Genomic DNA, 23,969 nt, shown 5'->3' on the forward strand with positions numbered 1-23,969 from the left:
CTATGGGATGACATGGTTCTTCCATAACCACCATCATCTCCTGTAGGGGGTGACAGTAGAAAGGGGAAAGGGCAAGGAAAGAGCAAGGACTTTTGGCCATAAGCGACCATCACTGTGTTTGGGCATGAGGCATGGGGCAGTAGGTTTGAGGAGGCGCTCTGTACAGTGTTCACTGTATAATGTTTTCTGAACATTAAAGCATGTAAACCTATTCTAGTATTGAAACAAAATATGGAGGATTAACCTGAAAATGAGCATAATATGTCTCCTTTAATAAAAAATAAGCAAAATTCTTCATTGCAAAATCCAATAAATTCATATGAAATAAGCAAAATCCTTAATTACAAAATGAAGAAAAATCCTTAGTTACAAAAATAAACAATAAGTTGTTAGAACTCTTGCTGTCGTTTGTATTATTCAGGTTAATTTTAAGCTAAATTTCAGCTAATTGTAGTCCTGCTGCCGAACCATGTACAGAACAAACATGACATTTTTTAAGATACCGGAGGAGGAAATCCTGCTGACAACAAGCAATGATTCATGGCAACCACAAGGGAATACTTAAGTCATAAAGTTAATATGTCATATGAAAATTAACTTGGTGTGAAAACAGCTGATTTTTAATATTGTACTTTGTTTGTTAGGTACATGACTTAATCATTCATTGCCTTTGCATCAACATATTGAGCTCCTTGGAGGTCCGACTCTGCTTCCAGAGCCTCCTCCTCTTCATTCAGCCCTCCTTCAGCTGCAGAAACACATGGGTCAAAACGATCCAGCTCAATATTCTCCTGTCTGCCTGGCTTCCGCCCCCTCCTGACCTGAAGAGACATGACAGCAAACAGATATGACTTAGTGCATTGGTCCTCTCTTCACTTCAGTAAACACAGGCTGAGTGCTTCCGAGTGCTGCTTTCAGTCAGTCCTCTGAACAACAGACGTTTGTCATTACCTTACAGTAGAAATAAAGGGCAGTGGTCACCAACAGTAGAGACATTAACAGGATGACGACCACTCTGGTGATGAGTACTGATGGATCTGATCAAACACATGGACACACAATATCTTGAGTCAGAGAGCTCCCACTAAGCATAAATAAGTGCTGAAATTAGTGACCTGAAATCTGCAGAAATCACTTCAATGTGGAGATGTTTGATTGAACCAATATTGTATATTATACATATATATATTATACCAAGACTTGTCTGAAAGGACTTTGGCCAGACATGCTCTGTTTCTATTGTTTGCTGTTGACATTTATATGCTTAAATGAAGGTTGTTACTATATGACGTGTAATACAATGACAGTGGTCATTCAGAAAACAACATTTATGGAAACGGTTATCAGCTGAACATCTTTTCCATAGCTGCAGGTAAACAGCTTCTCTGCTTCAGCTTACCTAAGACGGTGAGAGACAGCAGACGGCTCTCAGAGGAGAAGTTATAAGAAAAAACATAGACATGATAAACACAGCTGTAGCTTCCTTGGTGGGTGGGCTCTGCAGCCGGAAACAGGAAGTGGGCAGAGTGATTGACAGCCATTTGGTTGGTGTAGTTGTGTGCTGTGTTGGAGGAGGTGAAGGTAAGCGTGAAGGAGCCTCCGGGGTACTGCGGCTGGATGGAGCAGCTGATGGTGAAGGTGGAGCCCCTGAACACCTGCTGCTGAGAGTCAGAGACCCCATCCATCGAGGAGGAAACAGAGATTTTGGGCAGAACCAGCAGGTCTGTCAACACAGAGAGATGATGAAAGGTCACATTTTCCCTCTGTTCAACCAAATGCCACTCTTAAAAGAATGTGATGTCACTGGACTGACACCTGCCCGAAAACGTGGAGCAGAGTGATAACAGAGTGACTGGATTTGCCTCATGTGACTCCAAAATTTCACAGACTGACTGAGCCCCCAGGAGGAGCGCAAGCCTTTGAAGGCAACATTCATAGTGGCCAAACCATGTAATTACATCGTCACATGATGCACTGGGGCCCAAAAAGGCCCTTACATTGTGAAAGAAGTGGCTGTGAGACGGTGGATCATTTGTTTTGAGCGTCACAACCGTAATGTAATCCTGCTCTGGTGGAGATCTGCTGGAACATTAGCTAATGTCAGCTATCATAGCTAATGTCAGGGTCGAGCAAACTCAAACCATCGGGGTGCGGCCATGTCTAAGTGCTGTGGTGCTGTTGTTCAGACTCCTGGCATTGTTTTGATCTCCTGAAGAGTTCACATGAGGAAATTGTCAGTTTGTTCCTGACTTTCCCAGTAACACTAATAACGGCAAGCATGTAAAGTCTGTTTGTTTCTGCCGTTGTTTTTTCACAATGACCCTGACGTAAGCTAACGTCCGACGTTGTTCCAGCAGACCACCAGACCAGACGAACAACAGCAGTGTAGTGCTTCTTGCAACATACATATGGAGTTTTAGGTTAAATTTGTCTGTCAATAATAATATTTATCAGGGATAATCATTAATTATGATAAATAATAAGATCCAATTTATACTAGATCACCTCGCGGCACCAAGGGGCACCAAGCTAGCCAATTCACCAAATCAGTCTCGGAATAAGGTACTAAACTGTCCGTTTGTAACTCTGATCAATAATTAACTTAATAACTACAACCAAAATTACCATAACAGCTGTAATGGTTGAAGGAATTTGGAGTCCTTGACAGAGTAGAGGTTGGCAACATTCACTCTTGTACAATATTAAATGGACAGCATGAAGGTTCAAAAGTCTTGTGTGTGAAGCATAATTCAACTAACGCCAAATAAGCTGTGTAGCAAAGCAAACTACCAATAACTTGACCTGAGATCACAATAACACCAAAACAGTAAACAAACATACATAGATTGAACACATTTGCATTACATCAACCAGAGTTAAAAGTCTGGTGCTTAGCCGTGCTATGCTATGCTGTATGTTATCCAGGCCCAGTTCAACATTACCAGTCTATGAAGAAAAGGTGCTGGTGGTTCCTTGGCTGATAAGCCAAGCAGGAGAAGGTTGTAATTCCAATGTTGAACAATGCTGTTCCTGCTGTGCAAAGTCTGACAAAAGACAGCAGGTGGAGGAAACTGGTCGCTCCTTTCCTTTGCACGGATAGCAGCTCTGTGCTGACTTACTTCGTGTTCCTCGGCTGTGGAGTTCGCCGCCAAGCTTTGCGTCGTGGCTGCTGGTGCTAACTGATCTGGAATAGTAGCAGGACCTCGTGTAGCTGCAGTGAGGAGAAGTTCTTTGGGCCTTTGGACCAACTATTTGTTTCAGTGCCCTTTTTATTTTTCAAGGGCAAAGATCACTGATCCTGTTCTGGCTCCATAGCATTCTGGCAGCTGGTGTCGATGTAGTTGGTCCTGCGTCTCACCACCACCAAAGAAAATCTTCCCTTCCACATTACGTACGGTTATATGGTGATGTTCTGAAAGCTTTCCCCTTTTTGGATGAAGGTGGTTGTGGCTCTGCTCCAAGTCAATGGGTTAGATTGGGTTTCCCAGGGAACTCTGATTGGTTTCCAGAGTGGCTTCAGCACAATGGGGCAGCTCTTATATTACTCGACAGGTACGCCGTTTGGTCCAGGCACTGATGCAGATCCTGCTTTCTGTCCCACCTGCCTGATCTCTGTCCACTTAGGTGGTGTGGTATTAAGAATAAAAATTGTTCAGAAAAAAGTGATGGCAGAATTCCAAAGTTGAAAATTGCACCTGCAGCAGTTGTCCAATGGAAAAAAAAAAAGAAACACTACAAAAACAAACCAGTGGACACAGCTAGCTTGGCGTTACCCTGCAGGGGTGTACGCTTATCCTGTATACACAAAGACAAACAACTGTCTGGTACAAAGGTAACTTGTACAGCATCAGAGATGTTTCTTAATTTGATAATAATAATTTCTTCAACAAGAGGCTTCACTTGTGGAGGAATACTAAACTGAATTAAACTGATAACATTGCCAAAGATCCTTTATTGATTTGCTTGGGAAGAGCGTCTACTCTGGTCAGATTAGAGAAACTGAAACAAATGACAGCCCCGATTTTTATACTTTTATTTTCTTAGACAGATATAGATATACATACATATGTAGTTTGTTTGGAAAGCCCACTGTTGTTATCACTCTCTGAAAACTTCAAAAATTCATACGAATTATTAAAAAAAGTCAAATCACTTAGAGAAGAAGAAGAAGAAGAAGAAGAAGAAGAAGAAATACATACATTAGTGGAGAGATGTCAGCAACTGTAACTCTACAGGTGTGTGTGTGTGTGTGTGTGTGTGTGTGTGTGTGTGTTTGCCAACCTGGTTATATTACTGTTGTAATTATGTAGATGATGTCACTGATGATCTTACCTGAACAGGTGAAATTCAGGATGGAGGGCGAGTAACCTGATGTGACACAGTCCCTCAGAGCAGATCCAGACTTAACACAGTTAGACCTGATCCTCCACACAGGTCTGGCTGAGGACTCCTCTCTCTCTCTTACAGAAACAGCAGAGCCACAGTCCAGCTCTCTACAGAGGACAGCTGCTGTCTTCAGGCTCCACTCAGTGTCACTCACTGGTCTCCACTCTCCCTGATGTTTCAGCTCCAGTGTTCCTGCACAGCGACTGTCTCCTCCCACCAACCTGACAGGTTCTGAACAGAAACAACAGAGACATCAGTAAAAAGAATAAAGTGAGTTTCAGAAGAACAGAAATGAACTAAATCAAAGCTGCAGCTCTTCTACCTGAGCAGGTGAGTCCAACAGCTTTTCCAGGTGAGCAGGTGTTTCTAGTTGAGCCTGAGCTCCTACAGTCCAGGAGAGCAGACTCACGGCCTCCACACTGGAACTCTTTGGTCCACATTGGAGCCTCCACTTCTCCATAGAGCGCCCCCTGGAGGACTGAAGGAGCCCCACAGCCGAGCTCCCTACAGACCACCTCTGCATCCTGCTGGTCAAAGTCAGCTTCACACACTGAGGACCACCACTGGTTAGACTGGTCGGACTTCACCTCCAGTCTGCCTGAGCACAGACTAGTTCCATTCACCAGCCTGACAGAGTCTGCAGAGATAACAGAAGATAAAACAGAGAGAAATAAAAGACAGCTGACAAAATAAAAAGATGTCATCAAACAACAATTCAGTGATTCAAACTGGACTCAGAACAATTCCAACATCAGTTCATCAGTAACAACAGAAAACATCTGTTTAACACCACTCACTCCAGTAATGTTACATCACATTTACATGTAAGACACTATAAATATTCATATCCATGTGTGAATATGATCAGGGCTTTCCTGAAAAAGAGAGCGTCACCCTCAGTGAAACCTGAATAAATAAAGGTTTAGAAAAGCTGCACTTCTAGACACTTATCCTGTGTACACGTCCAACAGCTGTTTCAGAGATTCTCAATAAATTTCTTTGAGAAGAGGGTTCACTCGTGGAGGAAAAACTGAACTAAAGTGATGATATTGCCAAAGATCCTTTATTGATTTGCTTAGGAAGTGGGTTTATGCTGGACAAATTACAGAAACTGCACTTTGTAACAAACTGAATTTCTATCTTTTGTGCTTTGTTGCTGAATCACTGAAGGTTGGTATTATCTAAACTTGTCTAACCCTAACCTGCAACAAGCCACCAGGATAAAGTCAAGCTGATGCTGTACAATATCGTTTAAAAGAAGAATATGAAAATGTAAATGACAGTTGTCAGGGCATAAAAAGTCTAAGCGTAACAATAGCATAGCTGTCAGTGCTGAATATCTTTTAAAAAAGAAAATCAAATTCAATCGTGACCTTAAAACTCAAAAGTTAAATTAAATTGTACACCCCTATCAGAAAATAATCCAAAACATCTAAAAGTGATAAAAGATGATGAAAATGAGGAATTTTAACATGACACACTTACACACACATACATCAGTGGAGAGATGTCAGAGTGATGAAGCTCCTACATAGTTGATGCTGAGAGCAGTTATGGGTTTGGTGCCTTGCTCAAGGGGAGGTGAACTGGATACCTCTTCAACTGACCTACAGCTGATATGGCAGCTAGAGACTGTTATTCTACAGGTGTGTGTGTGTGTGTGTGTGTGTGTGTGTGTGTGTGTGTGTGTCAACCTTAGTACATTACTGTTGTAATTATGAAGATGATGTGTTACCTAAACAGGTGAGATTCAGGATGAAGGGAAAGTCAGCTGGCATTCCACAGTCCCTCACAGCAGATCCAGACTTAACACAGTTAGACCTGATCCACCACACAGGTCTGGCTGAGGACTCCTCTCTCTCTCCTACAGAAACAGCAGAGCCACAGTCCAGCTCTCTACAGACGACAGCTGCTGCCTTCGGGGTCCACTCAGGGTCACTCACTGGTCTCCACTCTCCCTGATGTTTCAGCTCCAGTGTTCCTGAACAGCGACTGTCTCCTCCCACCAACCTGACAGGTTCTGAACAGAAACAACAGAGACATCAGTAAAAAAATAAAGTGAGTTCCAGAAGAACAGAAATGAACTAAATCAAAGCTGCAGCTGTTCTACCTGAGCAGGTGAGTCCAACAGCTTTTCCAGGTGAGCAGGTGTTTGTAGTTGAGCCTGAGCTCCTGCAGTCCAGGAGAGCAGACTCACGGCCTCCACACTGGAACTCTTTGGTCCACATTGGAGCCTCCACTTCTCCATAGAGCGCCCCCTGGAGGACTGAAGGAGCCCCACAGCCGAGCTCCCTACAGACCACCTCTGCATCCTGCTGGTCAAAGTCAGCTTCACACACTGAGGACCACCACTGGTTAGACTGGTCGGACTTCACCTCCAGTCTGCCTGAGCACAGACTAGTTCCATTCACCAGCCTGACAGAGTCTGCAGAGATAACAGAAGATAAAACAGAGAGAAATAAAAGACAGCTGACAAAATAAAAAGATGTGATCAAACAACAATTCAGTGATTCAAACTGGACTCAGAACAATTCCAACATCAGTTCATCAGTAACAACAGAAAACATCTGTATAACACCTCACACTCCAGTAATGTTACATCACATTTACATTTATCACACTGTAAACATTGTGTTCATAAATGGATATCAAACAATAACACAACATCATCATCAGATTTCTCTGTTCTGGTCCTTCTTCTCAGGTTCTCCACAATCTTTGCTCTCCACACAAACAGGTCAAAAAGTTTTATTCTTTCTTATTTTTCTGAGAAGTTCTGTGACCCAGATTACAATTCTGTTCAGAAAATAGAAAATCACAATTTCGATTTTAAATGGAAAAATTGATTGATATGGGTCTTAAATTACGACAATCAAATTCAATTAGTGAAATCCTCCCTGCATAAATAAAGGTTAAAAAAAAGAAAAAGCTGCACTACTAGACACTCATCCTGTGTACAACAACTGACTGGTACGGAGGTAAGTCCAACGGTGTCGGAGATGTTTCAGAGATCTATAATTGATTTCTTTGAGAAGAGGGTTCACTCATGGAGGAAAAACTGAACCAAACTAAAGTGATAAAAGGGTTTACGCTGGACAGATTACAGACACTGAAATTTTGTAAAAAACTGAATTTCTATCTTTTGTTGTTTTTTGTTGAATCACTGAAGGCTGGTATTTTTTGTTGAACTCTGGAATCGTTATTTTTGGTGAATATTATTTGAACTTGACTTACCCCAACCTGCAAAGAGACACCAGGGTAAAGTCAAGCTGTTGTTGTAAAATATCTTTTTAAAGAAGAATATGAAAATTTAAATGACAATTGTTAGATCATAACAGTGTATGCGTAACAATAGCATAGCTGTCAGTGCTGATTTTTTTTTAAAAAGAAGATCGAATCAAATTGTGACCTTAACACCAAAAGTCAAATCAAATCTTGGATTTGGAGAAGAAAGTGATGAAGCTCCTATATAGTTGATGCTGAGAGCAGTTATGGGTTTAGTGACTTGCTCAAGGGGAGGTGAAGTGGAATCTCTCCATCTGACCTACAGGTGATATGGCAGATGGAGACTGTTACTCTACAGGTGTGTGTGTGTGTGTGTCTGTGTGCCAACCTTAGTACATTACTGTTGTAATTATGTAGATGAACTCATAGATGATGCCACTGATGGTCTTACCTGAACAGGTGAGATCTACCCTCTTGGAAGATGAATCGTATCTTACACAGTCCCTCACAGCAGATCCATACTGAACACAGTTAGACCTGATCCTCCACACAGGTCTGGCTGAGGACTCCTCTCTCTCTCTTACAGAAACAGCAGAGCCACAGTCCAGCTCTCTACAGAGGACAGCTGCTGTCTTCAGGCTCCACTCAGGGTCACTCACTGGTCTCCACTCTCCCTGTCGTTTCAGCTCCAGTGTTCCTGCACAGCGACTGTCTCCTCCCACCAACCTGACAGGTTCTGAACAGAAACAACAGAGACATCAGTAAAAGAATAAAGTGAGTTTCAGAAGAACAGAAATGAACTAAATCAAAGCTGCAGCTCTTCTACCTGAGCAGGTGAGTCCAACAGCTTTTCCAGGTGAGCAGGTGTTTCTAGTTGAGCCTGAGCTCCTGCAGTCCAGGAGAGCAGACTCACGGCCTCCACACTGGAACTCTTTGGTCCACATTGGAGCCTCCACTTCTCCATAGAGCGCCCCCTGGAGGACTGAAGGAGCCCCACAGCCGAGCTCCCTACAGACCACCTCTGCATCCTGCTGGTCAAAGTCAGCTTCACACACTGAGGACCACCACTGGTTAGACTGGTCGGACTTCACCTCCAGTCTGCCTGAGCACAGACTAGTTCCATTCACCAGCCTGACAGAGTCTGCAGAGATAACAGAAGATAAAACAGAGAGAAATAAAAGACAGCAGACGCAAAATAAAAAGATGTGATCAAACAACAATTCAGTGATTCAAACTGGACTCAGAACAAATCCAACATCAGTTCATCAGTAACAACAGAAAACATCTGTATAACACCTCACACTCCAGTAATGTTACATCACATTTACATGTAAGACACTATAAATATTCATATCCATTATGAATATTTTCAGTGGGTTTTCTTACAATAACACAACATCATCATCAGATTTCTCTGTTCTGGTCCTTCTCAGGTTCTCCACACTCTTTGCTCTCCACACAAACAGGTCAAAAAGTTTGAATGTGATCAGGGCTTTCCTGAAAAAGAGAGCATTACTCTTAATGAACCCTCCCTGAATAAATAAAGGTTGTTTTTTCTTTTAAAAAAACCCTGCACTTTCAGACACGCATCCTGTGTAGAGCAACTGACTGGTATGAAGGCAAATCCAACAGCATCAGAGATGTTTCAGAGATCCTGAATTGATTTCTTTGAGAAGCGGGTTCACTCGTGGAGGAAAAACTGAACTGTGTTTGTGCTTGACAGATTAAAGAAACTGAAGTTTGTAACAAACTAAATTTCTAACTTTTATTGTTAACTGTTGAATCACTAAAGGCTGGCATTTTCTTTTTTTGTTCAACTCTGGAATATTTATATTTGGTAAATATATTTTTTGAACTTGTCTAACCCTAACCTGCAAAAAGCCACCAGGATACAATCAAGCTGTTGTTGTAAAGTGTAAATGAAAGTTGTCAGGGCATAAAAGTCGAAGCGTAACAATAGCATAGCTGTCAGTGCCGATCTTTTTAAAAAAGATTGATTCAAATCGTGACCTTAAAACCAAAAGTCAAATCAAAATGTGGATTTGGAGAATCAAAACACTCCTTGATTCAAAAAAATCTAAAGGGTTAGAAGAAGAATTTAAACATTACACACATACACACACATACATTAGTGAAGAGATGTCAGAGTGATGAAGCTCCTATATAGTTAATGCTGAGAGAGCAGTTATGGGTTTGGTGCCTTGCTCAAGGGGAAGTGAACTGGAACCTCTCCAACGGACCTACAGCTGATATGGCAGCTGGAAAGTGTCATTCAACAGGTGTCTGTGCGTGTCTGTATGCCAACATGGGAACATTACTGTTGTAATTGTGGCCCCGTACACACGTAGCCGGGTATCTGCTAAAACGAATATATTTTTCTACGTTTGGACCTGTCATCCACATGAAAACGCATCATAAACGAATATTTTAAAAAACTCCGGGCAAAGTGAAGATTTGCGAATACTCCGTTTATGCATTTGCGTGTAGACAGAGATAACCGGAGTTTTGCGTTTTCGAACGTCACAATATGCGCCAAAACAACAACAAATCTGCTCTGACATCAAACGTGCGACCTTTGTTTACTGCAGGAGCATGGCTCCCAGTGCCTTGAAAACTGTGGTGGTGTTAACTATTGTGCAGGCGCTGTTTACCTCTTTGATTTTACAAGCCCAACTACTGCTCCAAGAGCACAGGCGACGGATAACATTGCGTGACAATTTCCGTATGTCCCGGTCCTCACTCCTGTTGCTGTCGGAGTTATTACGTCCTCATATCGAGGGGCAGTCCACTGTCATGCGATCACCCGTCAGTGTGATTGAAAACGCAGATGTTCGGTTATGTGTGGAAGGGTTTTTTTTCGAAAACGGGGTAGTGTGGATGAAATTTATTTTATAAACGGAGGGGGGGAGATATTCGGTTTTAAAAATACCCGGCTACGTGTGTACATAGCCTAAGTAGAGGATGTCACTGATGGTCTTACCTGAACAGGTGAGACCCAACACGTAGAAAGCAACATCTGGTGTTACACAGTCCCTCACAGCAGATCCAGACTGAAAGCAGTAAGAGCTGATCCTCCACACAGGTCCATCTGGCAGCTTCAGGCTCTCTCCTACAGAAAAAGCAGAGCCACAGTCCAGCTCTCTACAGATGACAGCTGCTGTCTTCAGGGTCCAATCAGAGTCACTCCCTTGTCTCCACTCTCCCTGATGTTTTAGCTCCAGTGTTCCTGCACAGCGACTGTCTCCTCCCACCAACCTGACAGGTTCTGAACAGAAACAACAGAGACATCAGTAAAAGAATAAAGTGAGTTTCAGAAGAACAGAAATGAACTAAATCAAAGCTGCAGCTCTTCTACCTGAGCAGGTGAGTCCAACAGCTTTTCCAGGTGAGCAGGTGTTTCTAGTTGAGCCTGAGCTCCTACAGTCCAGGAGAGCAGACTCACGGCCTCCACACTGGAACGCTTTGGTCCATATTGGAGCCTCCACTTCTCCATAGAGCGCCCCCTGGAGGACTGAAGGAGCCCCACAGCCGAGCTCCCTACAGACCACCTCTGCATCCTGCTGGTCAAAGTCAGCTTCACACACTGAGGACCACCACTGGGTAGACTGGTCGGACTTCACCTCCAGTCTGCCTGAGCACAGACTAGTTCCATTCACCAGCCTGACAGAGTCTGCAGAGATAACAGAAGATAAAACAGAGAGAAATAAAAGACAGCAGGCGCAAAATAAAAAGATGTGATCAAACAACAATTCAGTGATTCAAACTGGACTCAGAACAATTCCAACATCAGTTCACCAGTAACAACAGAAAACATCTTTATAATGAAGGAAAGTCCTTCAGCATCGGAGTTGTTTCAGAGATCCTTAATTGATTTCTCTGAGAAGAGGGTTCATTCGTGGAGGAAAAACTGAACTGAACTAAAGTGATTACATTGCCAAAGATCCTTTATTGTTTTGCTTGGGAAGAGGGTTTGTGCTGGACAGATTACAGACACTGAACTTTGTAGCGAACTGAATTTCTATCTTTTGTTGTTCATTGTTGAATCACCAGACTGGTATTTTTCACTTGAACCTGTCTAACCCTAGCCTGCAAAGAGCCAACAGGATAAAGTCAAGCTGTTGCTGTAAAATATCTTTTTAAATAAGAATATGAAAATGTAAATGGCAGTTGTCAGAACATAAAAGTCTAGCTTACCTGAACAGGTGAGATTCAGGTTTTTTTTAGAGTAACCTGGTCTTACACAGTCCCTCACGGAAAATTCGGACTGAACACAGTTAGACCTGATCCACCACACAGGTCTTTTTGAGGACTCCTCTTTCCATCTTACGGAAACAGCAGAGCCACAGTCTAGCTCTCTACAGACGACAGCTGCTGTCTTCAGGGTCCAGTCAGGGTCACTCACTGGTCTCCATTCTCCCTCATCTCTCACCTCCAGTATTCCTGCGCAGCGACTGTCTCCTCCCACCAACCTGACAGGTTCTGAACAGAAACAAGGGAGTCATCAGTAAATTGTATTGCTTTTCAATTCCCATGCGTTAAAGTTCATTGGCCTGGTCAAATATCAAACTGCACAGATAATGTAAAAAGCAAGAAACAAACAGCTTTACCAGGTAATATTCAGAAACTTTTTTTGATAGAGAGGGGGGTTATAATTTGAGGGAAAAGTTTAAGATATTTATATATTAATTGCACAGTATATCGAATTGTATATAGTTAGATGTGAGCCTATGAAGGTACACAGGTTCAAGAATGGAAGTAAATTGATTATGATTAATTACTGAGTTGTGGAGAAGGGGTAGGATTAAATACGTGTATTCTTCCTAATCCTTTTCGGGCATGTCAATTCTTGTTAATGGTATATACTTTAATTCAAAATAGATAACTTCATTATAAAAATATGAAACTAAAACCTGACTGCTGATCCTACTTTTGTTGTTATGTGTTTCTCTTTTCTATCTGTAGTTACCTGTTAAGCTGTGTTTTCCTTCAGTCTGGAGTCCTGAGGAGAAAACCAGAAAATGAAAATCAGCATAAAGCAGCATTTTGATCGGAGGACAGCTGTGGACAGAACCAACACTCAGGTTTGTCTGTGAAAAACTTTCTTGAATCTCAGAAACATTTCAGCGAAGGCACTCTGGAGTCATTTTACCAGTTTATTACAGGGGAGATGAACATTTGAAGACACAAGTCAGCAGACTGGTTCATAAAGGATTAAGGGAATAGTTGTAACATTTTAGGAAATATGCTCATTCAACTTCAGTTAATTTATAAATCAACATCATAAATGGAGTGTCTGCCCCTGTGTAACCAGTCCACTCAGCCATTGGCATTTTTTTGCCAAGTCCCTTAATATTTAACTGTTCATTTTCAGTAATATTGTTATTAAATTTGAACTTGGACCATGCAAGACTATATATAATGTGGACCCATTGTGTTTTCCGGTTAAAAGGTGCAGTTACAGGTCATCTGCGGGCTTGTTTTTGCATTGAAAAATGTAGGCGAGGAAAACAACTGAATAATTCAGTGTGTTCAAACTCCTATACATTAATGCCAGAACCATGCATGTACTCCAAATGGTTCAATAACAGCTTTGATTTTACATTGGGCTAGACTGGGATAGGATTTTCAGGAACATTTGACAGGGTTCTCAGGGTTCGTCACATCTCTCTTTGTGGATTATTTGCGTTGCACGTGGTCATTTGCATCTCCAGGGGTTTTGGCCACTGGTTTTGTCTTTGTTTGGTGCAGTCTGGACTGCATTTCTGTGAACACTGTCACACTGACTCAACTTGTATTTGAAAAGAATAACAGGAAGTGGTTCTGTCGCTAGGCTAAGCTGTTTTTATCAGATTCATGCTGTCGGTTTGCCCAATAGAAAATACTTCAAAGCTTAAATAGTAAAAATAAATAAATAAATAAATACATTTTGTTTTGCATTTTCATTTTAAGTCTGTCATTAATAAAACCAAGTGGAAATAATTATGAACTTTAATAAAACGATTTCAGAACTTGAACTTCTCCAAGTTCTCCAATATACCTCTTTAAATGATCTATCAGATTAACTGAGTTTGTCTTATCTTTTATCAAATCAATTTTTTTAAACAAATGTAATTCAGGCAGTTAGCTTGTCGTTACACTGCCTTGTTAATGAATGTGAGTCCCACCCTTGAGTGCAACAATCCAGAGAGGAAACAGTTTGTGACCACAGTGAAACGAATATGCACTGAAGCTGAACATTTAAAGCAAAGTCCTACCTGAGCTCCACAGTAACAGCAGCACCAGCAGCAGGCTATCCATGTCGAGGTGAACGGTCTCCCTACCCGCCTGTCTACTCTCTGCTCTGATTATCATATGTGCTGTCCTCAATGTATATCTGCGTACAAGAAGAGGTGGTGCTTCACTAGAAAACATCTTATCTTGTCCTCTTCAGTTTTAGAGTGACAAGTCCTCATCTGACTGTGTCTCTGATGTTCAGGTTGTTCAGTCGGCCATGTTACAGTTTTACCAGTGGATCAGACAGTTTTCATACTGGTGTCTAGTCTGAGACCAGTTCTCACTTTGGGCGTGTTTGTTTTCTGCATAGTAGCTGTATACACCGATCAGCCTCAACATTAAAACCACTGACAGGTGACGGAAATAACATTGATCATCTCATCACAATGCAATGTTCTGCTGGGAAACCTTGGGTGCTGGCATTCATGTGAACGCCACTTGCTAGCACCACCCATCCAAACACTGTTGTGGACCAAGTACACCCCATTATCACAACAACACTACCCAATGGCAGTGGCCCCCCAGCAGGACAATGTGCTCTGACACACTGCAAACACTGCTCAGGAACAGCTCGAGGAACACAAAGGGCCCAAGGTGTTGACCGGGCATCCAAATTCCCCAGATCCCAATCTGATCGAGCATCTGGAAGACGTGCTGGAGCAGGTCTGATCCATGGAGGGTGGACTACAATGCCACACACCTCATAATCTCACACATTCACATTTACACTACTAATAATACTGACTTACACACTCCACATTTGTTATCATTCGTCCTGTTAATTGCTTTATTATAATAAATATTCTAAATTCTCTAAACCGGCAGGAGGATTATTCCTCAATCTGTGTGCACTGGTGAAGTCGCAGCGTATGCGGGTTGTCTGTGTAGGTGTGTATAGAAAGTGCATTAGCCCGCTAGGTCATTGTAAATATTTGAAATGTCTGATGTTGAAGCGTTCATTGCTGCTCCGTCTCAGGAGGCCCTGGATGAATGCGTAAAAGAGCAGCTGCTCATGCTTGCTGAACATTATTCAGAAGAGGCTGTTGGAGATAAGCGTCTCAAAGAAAATATTAAAGCATCAATAAAATCAAAATTGGTTGAACTTGGTGTAATGGCTGAAGTGAAAGGGGTTTCTCGTGCAAGTGCTACTGCCCTGTCTTTTCACACACATGGGCTTTTGAGCAGCAAAAAGAGATTTTGATGTTGCAGATGGAACATGACAGAATGAAACAGGAGTTGGAAGTTAAAAAGCAGCTTGAAGTAGAGAAAATCTGCCAGCAATGTGAGAGAGCCAAACTAGATTTGGAAAGTCACCATTTGTCCATGATTAGAGATGGCATGTTGTCTGGTGAAGATCAGAGCGAGCAGGTCTTCTGAGAGTCGTTTCGACATGTATAACTTGCACACGTTGCCACGCTTTAATGAAAAGGATCCAGATACTTTTTTTTGTTGTTGTTTGAGAGCTTAGCTAAGGCCATAAATTGGCCTGATGCTGACTGTGCCCTTATGCTTCAGGTTGTCCTCTCGGGGAAAGCACAAAAAGCATATTCATCTTTGAGCTTTGAAGATAGCTTTAGCTATGCTAAAATAAAATCTGCCGTGCTAAAGGCTTATAAACTTACTTTTGAGTCACACTCAGTGTGTTTTAAAAAGTCTTTATAATAATCTCAATTAGACACACCTTCAAAAGCTGATAAGGGAAGTAGCCGACCGTTTGTTGTTCCTGGTGGGTTAGAAAAATGATGCTGTCTTTCAGCATTTTTCACTTTGAAGTTTTTTTAAAGTTAAAGATGATAATGACACTCTGTGGCCTGGAGTTAATTTCTCTGAACTGCATTTCTGTGAAACACAGAATCACACTGATCAAGTTTGATAAGAAGCAGTGAGAAATTACAGATTACAAGTTACAGGAAATGGTTCTGTTTGTATTAGGTTCATGCTGTCAGTGTCTTCTTATTTCTGCTCCAGTACATGTGTTAACATCAGTTAAGACGTGATTAGAGCTGCAGCTAATCATTCTAATCTCCCCTGCCCTCCTCAAAGTCACCAATGGCCTCCTCCTTTCCTCTGACTGTGGTCACCTCAGCATCCTCATCATCCTCATCATCCTCGTCCTCACTGCAGCTGTCAACACCATCAAGATTAAGATTAAGATTAAGATTTTCTTTATTTATCCCACAGCAGGTAGCAACAGCAACAGCAACCTCGCTTTCGAACATGTCAATCAAATCACCAGAACTGCCTTCTTCCACCTCAAAAACATAGCTCATCTCCACCTATCACTCTCCTCCTCGACTGCTGAAACTCTGATCCATGCCTTCATTACATTCAGAATTGATTACTGTAACAGCATCTTATACGGTGCATCACCCAACGTCATAAATAAAGTCAACTACATCAAGAACTCAGCTGCTCCCCTCCTCACCGTCTCCTGCTCCTGTGACCACATCACCCCTGCTCCACTTCCACACTTCATCCTGCAGCTGCCACTCCTCTGATGCCAACCTCTTTTCTCCACCACTAAGGACCAAGCACTGACCCTGATAAAGTCTTCTCCATAGCTGCCCCCTCCCTCTGGAACTCTCTCCCCAAACACATCAGAGACTGCACCGACCTGACCATGTTTTGAATAACTTAAACCTACCCAGACAAGACAAGACAAGAAGCTAGACATACCGTCTTGACATGAACAGGCCATGTGTGGTGTTATATTCAACATGTTCTAATAACAGGCCTCCTGTAAAAGTCCATCCTGTCTGTCTCTCAAGAAGAAAGCAGACACAATGGAACATCAAACATTTAATTTAGAAAGATGAATGCACAGATATTGTATTTCTATTTTCTATTTCACTGCCAAAGTTATGAAATGTTTTACCCTCCATCATTATCTTCCATCTTACCCTTCTAGTTCAAGAGAGACACAAACATTTATTCGGTGTCCATCAGCAGTTGATGTTATCAGAATGGAGCCACTAATAAAGCCTTAATGTGTTCACCGTGTTGCTGAAGTTATGAACTGTTATTCCTTCATGTCTGTCTTTAATTTTCAGCATTAAAGGCGACGGTTGTTCTGAACATCATCCTGTCAGTCATCCCACACAGATCCAGTTGGACTCCACAAAGTCTGCAGGTTTCTTTGACAACAATAACATCTTCAAAAATCGTATTATTATTATTATTATTATTATTATCAATAAATCTCATGAGAAGATAACAAGTTTTGTCTTTGTAGTCACACGATGAACATCTTTTATATTTGTGTTGAACCTGGGATACACTGTGGCCAGCAATGAGTCAACACAGATCAACACTACTCACATTCAAGCAAACTTTATTAATTAAAGTGATAAGAAGCAGTAATGCAGGTTGATAACATGAGATGTGAGCTCGCTTATATACAGCTCTGCAGGTATGCGTGGTTACTGGTTGTCAAGTTCAAGTACATACACTGTGTACTCTGTATACACTCTCCATACAGCGTTCGCCAACAGAATCACCTCCAGCAGGATTTCCACCAGCAGCTCATTCTGTGTCCCTCCGGTGAGTATTTTTGGTTCAATTCAGTTTGGGGACATAAAAATGGCACAAAGCGAAAACCACCTGTAGCACCAAAAATCTAAGATCTTCTCTAAAGCACCGATAATGAACAGAAAAACACCAACAACAGGAAGTGTAAAGCAGAAAATGCCGTGGTCAATTTTCCCTGAAAATACCAAGAAAATGTTATTGTGCAATATCTCAAATTAAAAACATTAAAATGTCAGTTATATCACATATTGTATAAAAGAAGTCTAAAAAAGCCCAGGGAGAACATGCATGTGAATAACGGTGATCGCAAAATGATTGTTTTGTCATCATGAGAAAGTGGCTTCGTCTTTAAAATAGGTATTTTTTATCAAGAAAACAAGCTTGTAATGTCAACATCATAAAAAATCTCTCCCCTGACCACGAGAAAAGTAGCAAAAAGGGAAAAAACTATATAACTACTATAATATAAAAGGCCAAAACCTTTATCCCTGCCCTCTCTGACCTCTCTGCCCTTTTGTCACGTCTGTAATTGATGAAAAGACAAAACTGCTGATTTAAAACCCTCAAAATTACCCTCCTTCAGCGAGATTTTACATGAAATGTAAAGATTAAATCTACAAAGTAAATACAAAGTGAGTAACCAGCAACTCTAGCTGTCAGATAAATGTAAAAAGTAGAACATTTCTCTGTAGTGAAGTGGAGGAAAAGTGGAAAATCTCCCGAGGCCTAGATGAAGAAATACTCAAGTAAAGCACCAGGATCTGGTTGCGCAACCTGTTTGTAAGTTCAAACTTTGCCTAGCCTTAGCTTAGTTATGAAGTAAGTGTTATAAAAAGTGGAAATAAATTCAACATGTATTGCACCACACAAGCCTCTGATTAGTTGTTCTTACTAGTTCTAACTTAGTTGTTGCTATATATTTAAACCTACAGCTGTCAGATGTACTGTAAATGTGTTGCAAACTAACTTATCTGACATAGCTAATGTTAGCTTATCACAAACTCCTACATGTAAACAGATATAAATAAAGCAAACATATACCTATTACTTGGGTAATATGTTTAGCCCCCAAAAACTGTTGTCTTTGGAAGTTAAGTTACAGCTGGTAATGTTGCGATTTGCACTGATGACTTCTAGTTGGACGCTGCTACAGATATTTTGGACAATGTGATTAATAACTCACCAAAGTTGTTACTAGATATTTTGTTTTGTTTTTTTAGTGCAACCTCATGGCCTGAATCACTAATTTTAAACTACTCCGTAGTTCTTAAGATCTCTAAAAGGACAACTAAGTAGGCCTAATGGATTTACAAACAGCTTCTGCAACCCAATCCCAAAAATCTGAAGTACCAGAAATGGAGTAAATGTACTTGCTCCCGGTGCATTCTTACCAACACGGACACCTGTCTCAGTAATTTGAAAAATGTATTAGTGAACCAGCTCAGTTAATTAGTTTATCCTTCCACTGGCATCAGGCTTTATTTTGACTTGAAATAACCTGGTTTAGATGTTTTATGACAGTTTCAATAATCCGTTTCTGTTTTGATCTGGTTATAACTAAATTATTTAAGTCACATGAAACTTTAATCTTCAGTCTTCTTCTTCTTCAAGCTCATATGGCAGAGTTCATCTCAGTAGCTGCAAGAACGAAGAGAACAAACAAAATCAACCACTGATTTAAAGAATGACAAATATTGCTAGGTCTACAGGTTGAAAATCTCTATGTTGTATTGAAGGGGAACAAGAAGGTATGAAGAAGTTGCAGCTATTCTTCTGTCTCTGTTTACCCAGATAATTAATGAATACATAAACAACAGTTTCCTGGGGAACAAACCCCTGAAGTTGTTACATAAGTGGAATATATAGTAGACAGTAAATGGATCTGTGAATTGTTGTGTTTGCCTTGAAGGGTCCTTGTGGACAGTGGAACAGCCACTGCTTTTATATACCAGTAAAGACGCAGCTCTCGCTCGAACTTTCAGAAGGAGCCATGTCAAAAACCTTCCTCGAATTTTACATTTTACTTTGAAGGATTGAGGCGAAAGGGTTGTGTGGAAATGTGAAAAATGGTCCCTCTGTAAAAGCTCAAATTAATAACTGGAGAAGAAGAAAGTGCGTCTCACCCTGTCATGGTGCAGCCAGAGACGTGAGCGGCGGTGCCGGTGTACTGGACGTCACAGCGAACAATGTTGTTGTTAAAGTTGGACTCTGGCACCTGCTGCCTGGGATTTACTGTCACCTGCCAGGAATACACAACATAGCTCTAGTGAGTTCTTCTAGCGAGTAATAAGAAATATATAGGATAAGATCAAGCTTATACTCATGGGAAACACAACTTATCTCTACAAATACAAAGCTGCTCAAAGCCAGGAGACTTTTGCAGCTTCCTGACCTTGAGGATGTATCTTCCTGGAGAGACGTCAGTGATGTCGATCCACTGACAGTCAATGTCAGCGTTGTAGGTGTCATAACAACCTGGACTCAAGCCCTGCACACACACACACACACACACACACACACACACACACACACACACGAATATATAAATACTGCATCTACATTTTCCCTTGCTTTTTTATGACATTTATTTGATATTTGAAAACGTAGTATTAGGTTAATATAAGCCTCCAGAAAATTATTCAGATGAATAAAATGTTTTCATTCCATATAAGTAGTGTGTGTGTGAGTGTGTGAGTGTGTGTGCGTGTACCTGAGTGTGTGAGGTGCAGGCGAAGCGGCGGTAGTATCCCGGGTCACAGGAAGTGTCCTCCAGACAGAAGCTTGCCTTGTGACCCTCAGCCACCTGCCTCTGAGTCTGGCTGTCCAGCAGCTCGTACAGGCTGAACTCGTCCATGCTGTGGAAGTGACTGAACAACACCACAAAAAGACAGAAGTTCATTTGACAAAGACACTCATACAAGTGTTAGGGTGCTGACGCTAGCTCCTACTAGTTATACCTACTTATGACAGCTGTGCCACTCCCAGGCGTATCGAGGTTTACTGGGCAGGAAGTCAGCTGTTCCCTGGTTCTTCACCCTCTGAGGAAACCTCAGCAAGACTCTGGTGTCATAATCCTGAGTATAAGCGGAGGAACTGCAGGAGGAGAGGAGGCAATTTGCCAGTGGAATAGTTATTATAGGAATACATCAACATATTTAGACTTTAAATTAGGTGGGAGATGACATCTATGCGTTATATTATACCATACAGATTAAGTTTTTCATGCTTAGGTTTATTTTAAGGTAATTAAGTGTTTAATGCTGCCTATTTGATAAATATATTTAAGTTTATCCTTTAGGTAAAACTAGATTAAAGACACTCAATGATGATGTGTTTCTTTAATTCTTGTCTTCTGCAATACCTGCTCAGCTACAGTATGGTTAGAGTTAGGGACAGACAGTGGCTATGGTATGGTTAAAGTTAGGCAGCCAAAACGCTCATGTTAATTGCAGTTCTGTGGTGGGAATCAAAGTCAGGCCTCTTTCATCAAAGTCAGACCTACGACGACCCATGTTTTTTTCAGTTAGTACTATACACTTGGCAAACTCTTCACTGTTCTCCCTCTAAAATCTAAGTGCCTCTGATAAAAGTCTGTAGTCCAGTGTTTGTCATCTTTGCCTGATAATCAGAATGATTTCTCATTTTCGGTGGTCTCGAAGCAAGTTAGTGTTATCTGACCTGGCGAGGCAGTTCTCCTCAGCAGCACAGCGGAGGTTGTACATGGGCATCCTCTGGATGTAGGTGGCGATCTGGATGTAGTACGGATCAGGAACCAGATCAGGAAGACCTGCACACAGGACAAGAATACACAGAAATTAAGGGTCATATCAGTGAAGAGAGACCTCTGGTCTCTGATTGGCTGTTCAAGCAGCAAGCAGACAACAACATAGCTGTGTCCCAATTCAGGGGCTGCATCCTTCGAAGGACCCGACCTTTGCGGCCTTCGAAGGCGAGTCCTTCGGAGAGACCTTCGAAGGCAGCGTCAACCGTTGTTAAATGGGACGGTCTAGCCTTCGGAGCATTTCCTGGTTACGTCAACAGATGTTCCCGCCCTTACCCTTACATCACGATTTCTGACGCACAGGCCCGCGAAAGTGACGATCTACACCACTTGATGTCGCCATTTTCTTTCTTTCGTTCTTTCTTCCTTTTCGGCCGTGCAAATAATCTTGGGATATGGGAGGCCGCGAAGGATACTAGCGGTGCATCCTCCGCTAGTAGAAGGCCGCATTTGTGGGGTGCATTTGGAGGAGCCTTCGAATTGGGACGGCCTTCACGCGGCGTTGTGAAGTAATTGGCCTTCAAATGTGTTTTATTTGTGTTTTATCTGTTTCCCTCCTGTTTTCTTGTGCTCTTCAACAGCCGGATTTTCCCTCCACACCTGCACTGCATCTCCTTTGTCTCCCAGGCCTGTTTCTAGTGTTTTTCCGTTCATTCCCCTCACCTGTGTCTCTCCGCCTCACTCCACCTGCACCTCATCCCCTTGTTAGTCTAGTCTCTATTCAAGTCCAGTTTAGTTCAGTCTTTGCCTATTCCTGTTGTGATCTGTTGATATTCCTGCCGGCCATCTCCTGCATTTTGGGCCACCTTCTCTGCTCCAGTGTGACATTCAAGCTAAATAAACAATTTAAAATCGTCTTGGGTTAGTTGGAAAATCTATCGTCCCAAAGCTGGAAACAGGCTGTTTTTCTGAGCTCATAAAAAGTTGACTTATTGAGATTTGTGATTCTCAGCAAGACGGTAACAAAGCATATGATGATCTAATAGAACATGATGCATTACTGTAAATTAAACTATCCAACAGTTAATAGAACAGTTTAAATGAGCTCAGCCTTAAACATCTGCAGCAGTAAAATGCAGTGTACACTTTGATGAAGCAGTGATATTAATCTAAAAACAGTGGATATAATAGGAAAACACTGAGAGGGAACATTTTACTGCACAATGAGTACTTTTGCTATTGATACCATTAGTAATTGTAGCAGATATTATCTACTTTTACCTGAGTAAGGAGTTAAGTGCAGGAGTTTACCACTGCTGTGCTGGTTATAACTGTTTTGTTGTTTCACCATTTTTAGGACATCAGCTATGTTTGCAAACAAGTCTTCCATCCACTGCTTGTGACATTGACTTGACCGACAGTTACGTGTACTACAGGCAGGCAGATATGGGAGGTTAGTGACACAGTGGAGAAAATCCTTCCCCCTCCATGCATCTGTCCATCCTTATGACATCGCAGGCGAATGGGTGTGGTCCATTTAAATGTGGCTCCTGGTTTTACTTAAGCTCACTCAGTGCTCATTAAGACACCCTGGGAGCACAGGTTTTTATTTGTGAAAGATTAAATTCAGTGGAAAAACCTCACGGTAGATTGTAACAGTGTAGGCTATTTAGTGATGGTTTCTTTAGCATTTAAAACGATCAAAATGAATGAATGTTATTTTTTTTTTAAAAGAAAAAACATGAAGCCTGAATTTAATGACAGGCATGTAAAAACATCTGTCTTCCACATGACAGAGATTACTGAGCTACAGGAAAAATTAACCAATAAAAACTGATATGTAAACAGCAGACTTTTACGGCATTGTACAGTTTAATGGAGGATAAACTATGCGCGTTGTGGAATAGAAGACACTTAAGTTTGATTGAATTAAACAGAAGATGCAAAAACAACAGAAAGGAGCAAAAGCTAGTCTCGTACCGTTCTGGTGGTAGCTGGTGCCGTATCCGTGCCGGGGCGGAGTCCTGGGTCTGGGTCTGTAGTACGAGTTGTAGTAGTTGTAATAGGGATTATAGTTAGAAGCCTTGTATGGGTCATAAGGGTCGTCTCCGACCATCATGTCATCCCGTCGGACCGGGGCAGAGTCTCCGTCGCCTCCGGCGGGCGGCTGCTGCTGGCGCGTCATCGCGCGCAATTGCGCAGCGCTGCTGGCGGCGGGGACCCGCGGGGAGCCCCGGGACTCGGCGGGGGCCGTGTCGTTACCGCTGCTGACGACCACCACAGGGTTACTGCTGCCGGGTGACGCGGCTTGCCTCCTGCTGGACGGCCGGTATTGAGAGCCGCGGCTCAGGATGCTAAAAACCTGCCCGTTATGTTGCCATGTCAACCCCCGCCGGAGCGCATCACCTGCAGCCTCCTGAGTGTGCGCCCGCTCCAAAAGACCACATAGGAAACATAAATGTGCAAAAGACAGCAACAAGGCGTCAAAGGAGAGTTCCTTCATGATTAGAAAAATAAATTATTACGTTTAAATAATCTGCGAGAAAGAAACTATGTTCTTCCTCCTCCCACACGCACTGCCGCCGATGTGGAGAGGTTCTCTGAAGTACTGAAGCTCAACAGATACCACTGTGGAGAGGGAGAGAGAGAGAGAGAGAGGGGGGGGGAGAGAGGGAGAGAGAGAGAGAGAGAGAGTTACTTAATCTGCAGTTTGGTGTGACCTTGACCCTTTCAGTCTCAAAATGAAATTTGTGGATCAGAGGGATCATTTCTGTCCCATCTGGAGATTTTTTATTTTTCAGCCTCACACAATTACAGTTTACATTTCAGCCAAACC

The 23,969-nt window shown here is 42.0% G+C and overlaps 2 protein-coding genes across 2 annotated transcripts; both read right to left on the reverse strand.

The window, feature by feature from the left end:
* Window positions 1-598: 598 nt before the first annotated feature.
* Window positions 599-13,908, reverse strand: LOC311261895 (scavenger receptor cysteine-rich type 1 protein M130-like; the record flags this gene model as incomplete). The annotated part of the gene is made up of 14 exons (XM_084360908.1): window positions 599-821; window positions 952-1,037; window positions 1,400-1,723; window positions 4,333-4,617; window positions 4,709-5,023; window positions 6,122-6,406; window positions 6,497-6,811; window positions 8,063-8,347; window positions 8,438-8,752; window positions 10,592-10,876; window positions 10,967-11,281; window positions 11,971-12,090; window positions 12,578-12,610; window positions 13,866-13,908. 14 exons carry the CDS (start codon window positions 13,906-13,908, stop codon window positions 654-656), a joined length of 3,174 nt encoding a protein of 1,057 aa, XP_084217034.1. The 3' UTR covers window positions 599-653.
* Window positions 13,909-17,198: 3,290 nt separating this feature from the next.
* On the reverse strand, window positions 17,199-23,719 carry lox (lysyl oxidase). The gene is made up of 7 exons (XM_084359063.1): window positions 23,114-23,719; window positions 21,091-21,199; window positions 20,374-20,505; window positions 20,123-20,279; window positions 19,805-19,900; window positions 19,536-19,651; window positions 17,199-19,050 (listed from the first exon to the last, which is right to left on the reverse strand). The coding sequence occupies exons 1-7, from the start codon at window positions 23,634-23,636 to the stop codon at window positions 19,044-19,046; spliced, it is 1,140 nt and encodes a 379-aa protein (XP_084215189.1). The 5' UTR covers window positions 23,637-23,719; the 3' UTR covers window positions 17,199-19,043.
* Between the last annotated feature and the right edge of the window lie 250 nt (window positions 23,720-23,969).

Source organism: Pagrus pagrus (assembly GCF_965226575.1).
Source record: "Pagrus pagrus genome assembly, chromosome: 8".
In the NCBI taxonomy this organism is placed as follows: Eukaryota; Metazoa; Chordata; class Actinopteri; order Spariformes; family Sparidae; genus Pagrus; species Pagrus pagrus.

What these genes read in the sequence shown, in the direction of transcription:
- lox (XM_084359063.1), bottom strand. Translation starts at nt 23,636, where the DNA reads ATGAAGGAACTCTCCTTTGACGCCTTGTTGCTGTCTTTTGCACATTTA. An exon ending in CACCAGCTACCACCAGAACG is followed by an intron (nt 21,200 to 23,113) that starts GTACGAGACTAG and finishes TCCTGTGTGCAG; the next exon opens with GTCTTCCTGATCTGGTTCCT. An exon ending in CCTGCACCTCACACACTCAG is followed by an intron (nt 19,901 to 20,122) that starts GTACACGCACAC and finishes GTGTGTGTGCAG; the next exon opens with GGCTTGAGTCCAGGTTGTTA.